At 39.6% G+C, this 10819-nt stretch overlaps 3 protein-coding genes across 3 annotated transcripts; 1 reads left to right on the top strand and 2 right to left on the bottom strand.

Annotated features, from left to right (window-relative positions):
- Positions 1–41: 41 nt before the first annotated feature.
- LOC140797840 (ATP-dependent Clp protease adapter protein CLPS1, chloroplastic) lies at positions 42–2988 on the bottom strand. The gene is made up of 3 exons (XM_073151523.1): positions 2776–2988; positions 1864–2014; positions 42–534 (listed from the first exon to the last, which is right to left on the bottom strand). Exons 1-3 carry the CDS (start codon positions 2837–2839, stop codon positions 273–275), a joined length of 477 nt encoding a protein of 158 aa, XP_073007624.1. The 5' UTR covers positions 2840–2988; the 3' UTR covers positions 42–272.
- Positions 2989–5032: 2044 nt separating this feature from the next.
- LOC140797832 (small ribosomal subunit protein cS23-like) lies at positions 5033–6571 on the bottom strand. The gene is made up of 2 exons (XM_073151513.1): positions 5581–6571; positions 5033–5486 (listed from the first exon to the last, which is right to left on the bottom strand). Exons 1-2 carry the CDS (start codon positions 5845–5847, stop codon positions 5208–5210), a joined length of 546 nt encoding a protein of 181 aa, XP_073007614.1. The 5' UTR covers positions 5848–6571; the 3' UTR covers positions 5033–5207.
- A 606-nt stretch (positions 6572–7177) lies between these two features.
- Positions 7178–9131, top strand: LOC140781089 (transcription factor bHLH30-like). The gene is made up of 2 exons (XM_073126889.1): positions 7178–7897; positions 8399–9131. Exons 1-2 carry the CDS (start codon positions 7400–7402, stop codon positions 8861–8863), a joined length of 963 nt encoding a protein of 320 aa, XP_072982990.1. The 5' UTR covers positions 7178–7399; the 3' UTR covers positions 8864–9131.
- Positions 9132–10819: the final 1688 nt, after the last annotated feature.

The following is a 10819-nucleotide window of genomic DNA, read 5'->3' as shown; positions in this document are numbered from 1 at the left end:
CATTAAAAGCACCGAGAAAAGTATCTAAAGGGACCTAGAGATGATATAAATGCTCATAGTGCTAGAGGATATTAGCTGTTTGTTAAGAGAGGAGGCCAAATGTGGAGAATCCTGTATACAGCCTACAAAGTACATCTAATACAATCTGTCTAGCTCTTCCATTTGCATAATTATCAAGACCATCATAGATTATATGGATATGAAATATCTACAATAGTCCGATACAGAGAGTACGGGATCCTTCAATGCTGTCTTCTAACAGAACACAACTTTTAGCATCCACCACTTGCAGGCTCAATCGAGCTAAGGAGACCATTGCCCCTCAGCTGCATGCAGTGTTGCTCGGCATCTGCTTGGGAACAGATGATCACCACCGCAAGGCCATTGTAGTGTGCCTCTTGCATAATATTGACAGCAATATCAAGGGTCATTCCCGGGATAACTTTCATCAGAACTTGGACGACATACTCTCGCTTATTAAAGTTGTCGTTGTGTAATATTACACGATAAGGAGGAGCTGTTTTCCGAGCTTTCCTGCAAACCAGTTCATGGCCTGAGTATTATCATCTAATGAAAGAGTCATTTTTCATCTTTGAAGACGAAAAAAGGCAAAAAAGGCATTATGCTAATCAGTTTGAACATATCAAGAGCAAATGCACTAGAAGCGCAGTCTCACAAGAAATGCTCCTCCAATGCATCAAGAAGTATCAGCTTCTGGAAAATATGACAAGTGACCCTTACAAACGAGCTTGTCATGGAGAAATATGACAAGTGACCTTTATATCTAAGTGGTACATTTGTGTATATCTATGATGACAAAATACAGTGTATAACAAGCTTTACCATTCTTATAATTTGCACACATTGCGGAATATTAGACACCGAAAACAATTATGTAGAGGTGTCAAAGTAGAAGAATCTAAGTAAAACAATCTCTTGATGAATTGAAGTATTCAATCCTGAATATCAAGTATCCAACATGTCAAGGAACTCAAAATTTGGCCTCTGTGTAGAAATGTAAGTCAGATTTCTCGCAGATCAAAAGATACACTATCAAGTTCAGTTGCCAATTTAGTTGGACATTAGAACTTGTGCGGCACCCCATGTGTCAATCCAAGTGTTAAAATTTCAGCATAATGCTGGAGTTCATTAAAAGAAGTTAGAAACGCCTGAATTTAAGAAAACTAAATAATGGATTTCAATAAAAATTTCAGAGAAATCATCATTATTGAAGCTGAGGATGTTGGGCAAATAAGAAGGAAATGTGGACAGCTAAATGCAAATCTCCCCAGTTAATGTGCTGATACAAAGCTAAACAGCATAAAGAGAAGGCAAATGTTGGTAGTTTTGCAATTCCATTTGGGGATTAATGTTAAACAACCACTTGCATGACTACAACATTTGCCTACACAACTTAAAGTATAACACATGTAATTATTTTAAATAAAACAAATGGATAGCCTTTCTGAAGTTTCTAATCCATTTTACTGATACTCATCCTCATTCTATATTGCAGACAAATCAAGTCACTTTGATGTTTGAACATAATATATACCAACGGACAGATGAATGGATGGATGTGCACACATGCACACAATCATATACATAAAGAATAAGTATGATTCGAGATTTGAGAGAAGATTTAGATGGCCTACCATGATCTCAGAGACTGTTCAAAACATATGATAGTTAATACATAACCTTCAGTAATAACCAAAATATAGTTTTATCTGCTCACGAACAAATTGAGGTAGACAGATTCGGTTAAGTTGCTAAGTTAGGAAATAAATAAATTCCTATAATACACATTCAACAACTAATCAAGCTTTGGCATCACAACCACTGGAAAAACTGAGCATGTACCTCAAGTCAAATTCAGATTCACGACCAGGGGTAGTTTTTTCTATGACTGGCCTTTCCAACAAACCACCTCCTTTGCCTGGTGCAGTCGCTGAAATGACCAAAAGATTACCAGGATTTGAGCATTGCCCTTTATACAGTGACAGCTTGTCTCCTGCAGAAGACAAATGAAGTGCATCACTTGCATGAATTATGGACATCAAAAGGATTAACAAACATTTATTTGAGTAGCAACTAGCATGTATATATATCCTGATGCTCGTATGCTATGAATATTGTTAGAACAATGTTTGACCTCGGTAAAAGAAATATTATCCCATCAACTCAAGAGCATGGCTCAAAGGATCAGTTGAAAGCGGTCTGTTTCAGATGGAATGGATTGGTTTCACCTGTAGGTGATCGGGAAAAGCCACTGAAACCAATAAACCAGTCGGTTTCAGGAATAATAGTAAGCCTTGGCTTGATTTTGACCGGCCAAGATACATCGATGACATGCCATGCAATATCGAGGTGTGTGCTATGATTATGAGCTGATGGCATGCATGCAATATTGAAATATAAAAATATGAAACGGAATTTGTTTTGAAACTTCATTGAAAGAAAGATTAGCCATCAGATGTAAACTAATTCAGGCTTCTTGGGAACCGCAGGTTGCACTATGGCTGTACATAGCTAGAGTACAGTAAAAGACTTCATTCCATCCTCTCCAAAATAGGTACTTCACCCAAAAATGCCTTCTTCAACTTAAAAGATCGCTTTTAGCACTAGTACTCACAAGGTTCAATTCCTATAATTAACAACCTCATCTTTTAACTCCCCCAAATGAGTTAACTATCAGACAACTACGCTTAAAAATAAAAATAAAAATTCCTACGGTAGAGAAAAAAGAGGGGGAGGAGAAGAAAGATTATAGACCTGGTTTGGGGTTTAAAACGTGATTCGGGGAGAGAGCGATCCGACTGCATATAGCCGTCTCCATGGCCGCTCCCTTCCCCACCTCGCTCTCTCTTTCTCGCCGCCAAATAGGAAAAATCGGGGGCCAGATCCGAGCTCACAAATATTTGTGGAAGTCGAAAATTATTCATTTATTACTACTCCATAAATACTCATTCTTGTGAGCAGTGGGATTACACGGGTGTAGCGTGTGGCCACATGTGCTTAAAAGGGTTGTGACCCGACTGTAGATCCGCTAACCCGTCAAACCGGCCGTAGCGGATTAGAAATAGAATGGATTTATCGGATTCGGGTGTGATCCATCAACTCGGGTCTGGGACTCTGGATCCATCAAGTTCTGATAGGATTCGGATTCGGATTCTATGAGAGAGTTTATGGAAAGGAAGCCTAAACACGCTCGCGTGAAGATTCTGAGAAAAAGATTGACCAAATTTTGAGTTTATTTCTTTCCTAAGATCGATCTTTTGGATATTAATGTTCGACTGTTTGACGCAGTTGAATTCAGGGGACCAGTGAGTAACTCTAAATAGTTTAAATGAAAGCAAAGGCATTAGCTTTAATATGGACACTAGTTCACTTTGAGGATTTAGAAGTAATTTGAGGAGCTACTGTTAAAAGACACATGCACCTTAGGGTGTGACTCTATTTTGAAGAAAAATAACATGGAGACTGTCAAGCTAGTATATAAGGCCAAAGGAGAGAACAAAAGTGTTCAACAATACCAGCTTAAGATCAGCATCTCATTATACATAGGTAAGGAAGATAGTAAAACATTGTGGGAATTCTGTATTAAAAAACCAGAGAACAAACTACAAGGCATGAAATGTGTTTATCCAAAGATTGAGCAAACAGTACTAAGAACTGTTTAAAATAACAACCTTCCCCGGCATAGAAAAATGGCTTGATCGAGCCTTAGCGAGCAGAACTCAGAGCCAGCTTGATTATTTTTACAGCCTTACATACATTAGATATCTGAGCAAAAAAAAAAAAAATTGTTCCTCTAAATTGAAGTGCATCTTTTGGAGAGGTATATCTCCACATAACCTTTTTTTTTCTTTTTGAGAAAAAGTATATTTCAACAACACTTGCAAAGGTTTAAAGAAAGAAAAAGAAAAGGAAATCCTTCTGTGAAGGATCCAGGAATTTCAGTAAGCACATCATTCAGTAAAATCTAAATAAATCCATATGCAACTGCACAGGCAACTTCAGTTTATGTGGATTATAAGCTACAAAAGAGTCCCTTCAAAATCATAGTCAAGTATACCTTCCACAGGCAAGGTACATGGAATGAGGCGCAGCTAAAAACAGATAAAAGAGAATATGTGTGACTAAAAATTCATGTATATCATCACATACACATACCTAGCACTGCTTGAAATACAGCAAACTTGTCATCACATACACATATATCAGAACGATCAGCGTCAAGACCTCAATAAAAGGCTTGAGAATTGGAATACTTAATCATCCGGTAGTACATTATAATTCAAGACTTCGCCAACTCAGTATGTATACTTGAAGTCCCAGTGCATGTTACAGGCTATATCATCCAAAGGAGTGTGAATTTTTAACCTCCCAGCAAATGACAGAACAGATCATGACTTCACAACTCTGTTTCTTTTTCTTTTTCTTTTTTTTTACAATTTCATTATGTCTTAGTCCATATTTGGATAACACCTAGTACATTAGAAGGCAAGACATCAGCAACTCAGTAATGTAAACTTGAAGACCCCAGTGCATGTCATCGCGAAAATGAAGGGTTTGTGATTCATAATTAGCCTACTTGCTTGCTAGTTGAGATTCATTTACAAATAAAATATCAACAACTAGCTTCAAATACATCGTGTAGTACTATAGTGTATATCGATGAACTCTTACGTTTTGACTATTTATGCAGATACTGTTAGCAAAATTGAAAATTTCTATCGCAACCCTTCTCAGACTTAACAGAGAATCTTTTGGGACAACCAAAATAGAATTGGTGCAGATAGGTAGACAAGAACTCCTAACTTACATTTTCTAGATTTTTGATTGTAATAACCAAGAAAATGCGCACCCTAATAAGTCAAGCTTCAATTACTCTCCTCAGTAACAGCTTAAAACCAAAGAAAGCTTAACCTACTACACTGAAGACAAGAAAAAGAAAATCACAATTAAAACCAAAATACTGCACATGCGTCAGAGACAAAGGGCACTTCATAAACCAAAAGGAACGATCTTGATAAAAGAAACTCGAAATATATAAGGAACAGCATTAACATATATATAACATAATCCAGAACAAGTGAGAAGTCAACTCTATGATAAATGCAGACCACCGATATGACAAAATGGGACAGAGAGTAACAAAAGAGCAAATGGTTTCAAGGTGGAAAGGGAAGCGAAGAACCACTCTACAAATTTCCGCCGCTCTGCTGCCAGAGATTGATGATGTCAGTAGCTTGATTGAGGAGTATAATCATACGCTTCTGCGAGATCCATGGCTTCTCCTCCAGCTTCGACTTGAGCTCCTCCCACGCATCCTTCCGAGGCCAGAAGTAATATGGGCTCAGTGGAATACTTCCATGGCCTGGTATAACCTGGTCCAGTGCCAACCCAATATTCCTCTCCATCCATATAAACTTCAGCACTATTCTCGGCTTCTCCATGGCCTTCACCACGACCCTTAGCTTCTACTCCAAATCCCAATTTCGACTCAGTGCCCCCATAAAATTTAACAGAAAGAGAGAGATTTTTTTAATACAAAGCAAATGTCATATAAGGTACCTGTTTTTCCTCTTCTTGGTCATCACTGGTTACATCTGGGGAGGTCTCGAGGGCTTCGACGGCTGCAGATGAGGCGGATGAGGAGAAGGAAGGCAGCTTCTTAAGAGGCAAATGGTGAGTTTTGTGAAGGGTGGAGTTGGGCCTCGGGGAGGAGAAGGAGAGGGGTTTGGGTGGGAGGAGGAGGAGGTGGTGGAGGAGAGACGAAGTCGGAGAGGTAGAGGCGGGGGCGAGAGGGGTTAGGTTTGCATGGACTGATAGGGATAACATCTTCCCTTCGCTCTCGCTATTCACAATATCCCGCAGAGAGATAGAACAGAGTGGAGGTGTGGCGACTGGCGACTTTCGACGGTGTTGGTGGTTTCAGATAAGAGAACTATTTTGGGTCGAGTTATGTTCTATGGTATCCATGGGCCGGATTGGATTAGACCCAATCGACTACTATCTGGGCCTTAAGTTTCGCCTATGTTCGATTAATGGGCAAGTTTGGCCCAGGCGGATGGAGTTGGGACTTGGGACTAAAGTTATGAGAGCAAACATGAACAGGAAACAACAAAGCATAGATGATGATGATGATATGCAAAAAGAAAAAGGAAAAGGAGAACAACTTTTTTAGCAGAAAAAAATGAAAGAACTCGTTGAGAGGTGAGTCAGTAGACAGTGGAATGGGACAAGGGGTGAGAACGTGAGAGAATTATAGTGTTGGAACTGATGGAATTAGTGAAGGGTCACCCGTCACAATAGCGTGGTGCTGACATCAAGTACCAGGCCCCACGTTCCCCCTCGCTGGTGGATGTTGGTGTTTGCTGGTGTTGGTGTTGGTGTTGGTGGTGGTGGACTGGTGGTGGTGGTGGACTGGTGGGCCATCACCTACAACTCTATCAAGAACAAGCAAAAAAGAGATTTAAGTAACAAAAGTTTTTGAAGAGGGCCTGTAGGTAGCCCAAATCCTACTGCCTAAGTGCACGATCATCGAAGCCTTATTGGGCCCGTTATACGCAAAGTAGAGCGAGAGAAGAGATATAGAAAGAGAGGGGAAGTGCGCGGTAGGACACAATGATTTGGTCGTTTTCGGGAGGCAGGAAGGGGAAGGAGGCGTGGAGCTGGAAAAGCTAATGGCAAAGCAGGCGCAGGGGACAAAACGTGGTTCTTGATCCAGGTGGACCTTTTGTGAGCCTTATTAGTTTATACTAACACTTTTGCTCTTGATGTTTTGGCATTTAACACCCTATATTTTAAAAGAATCTTTGTGTTCTCAACCCTCCTACATACATCATTACTATTTCCTCACAACACTCCAGTATGGATCGGTTCCAAACAGATGGCCGGATACGTGACACCAGTAGCACTTGCGTTTTCTACGGTTACATTTTCAGCGAGATTAATATCACTTAAGTGGATGACACAAACAGAAAATATTAGGTTACTTTTAAAAAAAACCTAAATAGTAAAAACCATAGGGCCAGAACCGTAAATTTACTTAAATGTAAGGTACTATTTGCAAATGCTTGTTTACATTTATTTATTAATCCCTCATCAGTCATGGTCGGTTCCACTAGTGCTGTTTTCTTTAGCGTAGAGATAGAACAAGGGCAGAAAAAAAAAGGATAAAAACATATAGGTAAAAGCGCTGTTAGTGCCGTACACGAGTTGCTTCTGCTCTCTGCTGAGGCTTCCACACATCTCTCTCTCTCTCTCTCTCTCTATCTCTCTCGATAGCAAAAAGGCGAGGTGAAGACTAGCGAAAGGGATAAAAAGGAGACCATTGACTAGAAAGTTTGAAGAAGAGGAAGAAGTAGGGCAAAGCAAAGGAGCAGTTGCTATGTGGGGAGATGGGCTTCATGGTTTCCAAACCAATACTAACAGCTCACTAGGAGGAGGTGGAAGCCAAGGCCTCTTATTCCCTGGACTAGTAGATAACTCGTCTATGCTTCCACGGTCTCTTCTTCCTCCAGTGGTCCACTCCATAAGCCCTAATTCCGCTCTTCCTCATCTACCCTTCGATGGCCACGAATTCTACGGTGAGAGTAACTTTTCGCCGGCCATGCGATTCGCATGCGACGGCGGGGTCTTCGGCCCGGAGATCTCAAGTGTTCCTATGATGGGCTCATCCGAAAGATTGTTACACGGGAAAGGATTAAATTCCATGTCTCTCTTCGGAAGCCTTCATACCGAGCTTGGCAAGATGAGTGCAAAAGAGATCATGGATGCCAAGGCTCTCGCCGCCTCGAAGAGCCACAGCGAGGCCGAGCGCCGCCGCCGCCAGCGCATCAACGGCCACCTTGCAAAGTTGCGCAGCTTGCTACCCAACACCACCAAGGTGATCTATTTTAATTACTTCTCGTATTATTATTATTATTATTTTTTCTTCAATTTTTTTATCATAATATACTAGAGATCATAACAATGAATTGAGCCTTATTAAGTAAGTAATAATAATTGGAGAAAGGGATATAATGAAAGTAGTAGTAATACTAGAAAAAGAGCCGCCTTGTTGAATGCTGACATGATAAAGAGAAACCGAGATAGCTGCAGTAGAGGAGAGGAGTTAGCTTTCATGGGGAATGTTTCTGCCGGGAAAACGAATGCTACTACTAAGAAAGACAAACATGCGCACTGGTCTACTTGTGTCAGAAACTAAAAGTAAAGTTACTGGCTGCAACTTTTTCCTCATGCCCATAACTCCTATTCACACTCTAAGAAGCTACATAGAACCTTTTATCCCTGTGCGACCCTTCTTCTCAAACCAGATAGATCCTTCTTCTCAAATGTAGAACTACAAGTAGAGCTAATTCTCTTTCTTCTTTATTGATGCATGTAGACGGATAAAGCATCACTTCTTGCTGAGGTGATCGAGCACGTAAAAGAGTTGAAACGGCAGCAGAAGTCGATGATCGCCGAAGAGAGCCTATTGCCGACCGAAGCCGACGAGCTCATGGTGGACGCGGCGAACGACGAGGACGGCAAGCTTGTCGTGCGAGCGTCCTTTTGCTGCGAGGACCGCGAGGACCTAATCCCCGACCTTGTCAAGGCTCTCAAGTCATTGAAGCTCAAGACTAGTAAGGCCGAGATCGCCACCATTGGCGGCCGCGTCAAGAACGTCCTCTTCATCACCGGAGACGAGGACTATCCTGAATTCAACCACCAGTACCAAGAGTGCGTTGTTTCCATTCAAGAAGCACTGCAGGCTATTATAAGTCGGAAGGCGGTGTCCGGCGAGACGTCCTCCAGTAGCGGCGTTAAGCGGCAGCGGACCAAGGTTGTGGAAGAACAAGGTTCTATCTAACTTATGCAAGATAGTAAGAACAGTGCGACTTTTTATCCCACTGTAGTTATAGCAATCTGAAGTTAGATTGTTATCTTATGGTGTTGTGGTGTGTCGGAGTACGTGTAGGCTTTTTAACAAGAGGGAGAGTTTTAGGTATCCCTTTGTTGTGTTTTGTGCATGGGGAGGGAGAGGGTCTTTGAGTGGTGTTTTCATGACAAGGTTTGGGTGTATAAATATGTGATCTGATCAGTATAATGGAAGATAAGAATTGGAATTCTTGCTTTAATGCAGTGGTGCATGCTTTGTTGTTGGTATACATTAATTGTTCTAATTAAGGAGGCCATGAATTACGTATAAACGTACCCGTTTATCAAAATAAATATAAATACTGGATAGTAATGCGGATCTAAACTTGTTCAATTAATTCCCTCTCTTCTTGTTCTTCTTCCTTTCTCTATTTAATTTACCTTTTGCGTTTTGGTGGTAGAATTGATACTATTTTGTTTGCATTTTTGCAAGGTTATCATGTAGATCTCTAACATCACAGATTTTGCATGTACATCGCATATAATTTTTCTTCGATATTTTTTACATGTTTAAACATGGAAAGGAGTTAATGGGAAGTCACGAGTTAATGAAGTATATGACAACACGAAGTATATATGAAAGGAGTAAAATCAAAATTTTGAAGATTATTCAAGTTGGTATTTCATTTTGGTACTTTCCTAAGTTTATTTTCTAACGGTTCTTACAGCTCCTATAGTCATACATTTCTATATATACTTTCACACATACAACTAATTTAATTTTTCTTTTTTGTTTTACGCTTCTGATATTGATAACAAAATGTTTATCTCTTTCTTTCATTTTCCTTCTTAGTTAATTTTTTTTTACAGTAGGCCTATGTGAGGATGCTTATTTGTCTTAGTCACCCAAATTTGTGGGTAAAATTAATATTGTAAGGATAGTTAAGTGATCGACAGTGTATAGGATATATGTAAGAATTAATTTTCTGACAGAGGAGGGGAGGACTGTAGAACATACTAATTATATAACTATACTAGAAATGTCAGTCTCTTTTATCTTTGCTGCGAGTGATTTGACTTTAGTATGGACTGTTAGGAGGAAGAGCATTAAGGATCAAAAGAAGTCCCAACAAAAGTGTTGCCTATATATATAGTCATATAGATAGATAGGTAGGGAGGAATATATAGTAGTAAAAGAAGAAAGGTGTGAAGAACAAAGTGAGTCCTCATCTGAATCAATCATAATACAAACCAGAAGATGTGCTCCTTTAGAAAGCTTACTCTATGAGTATTTGGATTAAATGGCATTTTTGGGTTAGCTTCCGAGGTATATGTAGTAGAGTATTTCCATCAGTTTCTCTAACTCATTTCGGATTCTAGAATCTGGAGAACAAAGACAACCCATCCCTTCAATTTGAAGAAAGCTACGGTGCTTCTCTAAATATAGATAAGCACTGTAGTTTCTCTATCCTTTTCTATCCTTTAAAAAGATTTTTTTTCTCTCTCAAAGTACAATGATGATGCTTTGAAAAATATAGCATTTAAATGATTAATGAAAAGGAAGTATAAATATAAATAATTTTTAGATGGTGTAGGTGTGATGTGTATTAGTAAATAGAAAAGGTAGTCAAATTCTCTAAGTTAAACTGATGCAAATGCTCTAAAGTAGGCAGTAACATTTTAGAACACAATAAATAAAACAAAAGGTGGCTCTATTGTGCAGTTCATTACTTCCAAAAAGGCAAGAAATAGCTTGACTTGTTCAAGCAACATCGTTCATTTTAGACGTACTTCGTCTCCTATCAGAACCCAACACAAGAACAAGCTTATACAAAGAAGTGCCAGAAGACTGTTGAACCAGTAATATGTATATGAGCTATAAGACAAAATCATTCCATTTGATGCTCTTATAGCATCAAAAGGAGCAGAATGTTACAGCCCTACTCGA

Source organism: Typha latifolia, chromosome 1 (genome assembly GCF_019914945.1).
Source record: "Typha latifolia isolate L0001 chromosome 1, TyphaL0001v2, whole genome shotgun sequence".
In the NCBI taxonomy this organism is placed as follows: domain Eukaryota; kingdom Viridiplantae; phylum Streptophyta; class Magnoliopsida; order Poales; family Typhaceae; genus Typha; species Typha latifolia.
This window is presented reverse-complemented; position numbering and strand designations above follow the sequence as displayed.

Coding starts and splice junctions, on each gene's coding strand:
- LOC140797840 (XM_073151523.1), bottom strand. CDS start 2,839: ATGGAGACGGCTATATGCAGTCGGATCGCTCTCTCCCCGAATCACGTT. Junction 2,015..2,775: donor CGTTTTAAACCCCAAACCAG/GTCTATAATCTT, acceptor TGTCTTCTGCAG/GAGACAAGCTGTCACTGTAT. Junction 535..1,863: donor GAATCTGAATTTGACTTGAG/GTACATGCTCAG, acceptor ACTGGTTTGCAG/GAAAGCTCGGAAAACAGCTC.
- LOC140797832 (XM_073151513.1), bottom strand. CDS start 5,847: ATGTTATCCCTATCAGTCCATGCAAACCTAACCCCTCTCGCCCCCGCC. Junction 5,487..5,580: donor ACCAAGAAGAGGAAAAACAG/GTACCTTATATG, acceptor GATTTGGAGTAG/AAGCTAAGGGTCGTGGTGAA.
- LOC140781089 (XM_073126889.1), top strand. CDS start 7,400: ATGTGGGGAGATGGGCTTCATGGTTTCCAAACCAATACTAACAGCTCA. Junction 7,898..8,398: donor TGCTACCCAACACCACCAAG/GTGATCTATTTT, acceptor TGATGCATGTAG/ACGGATAAAGCATCACTTCT.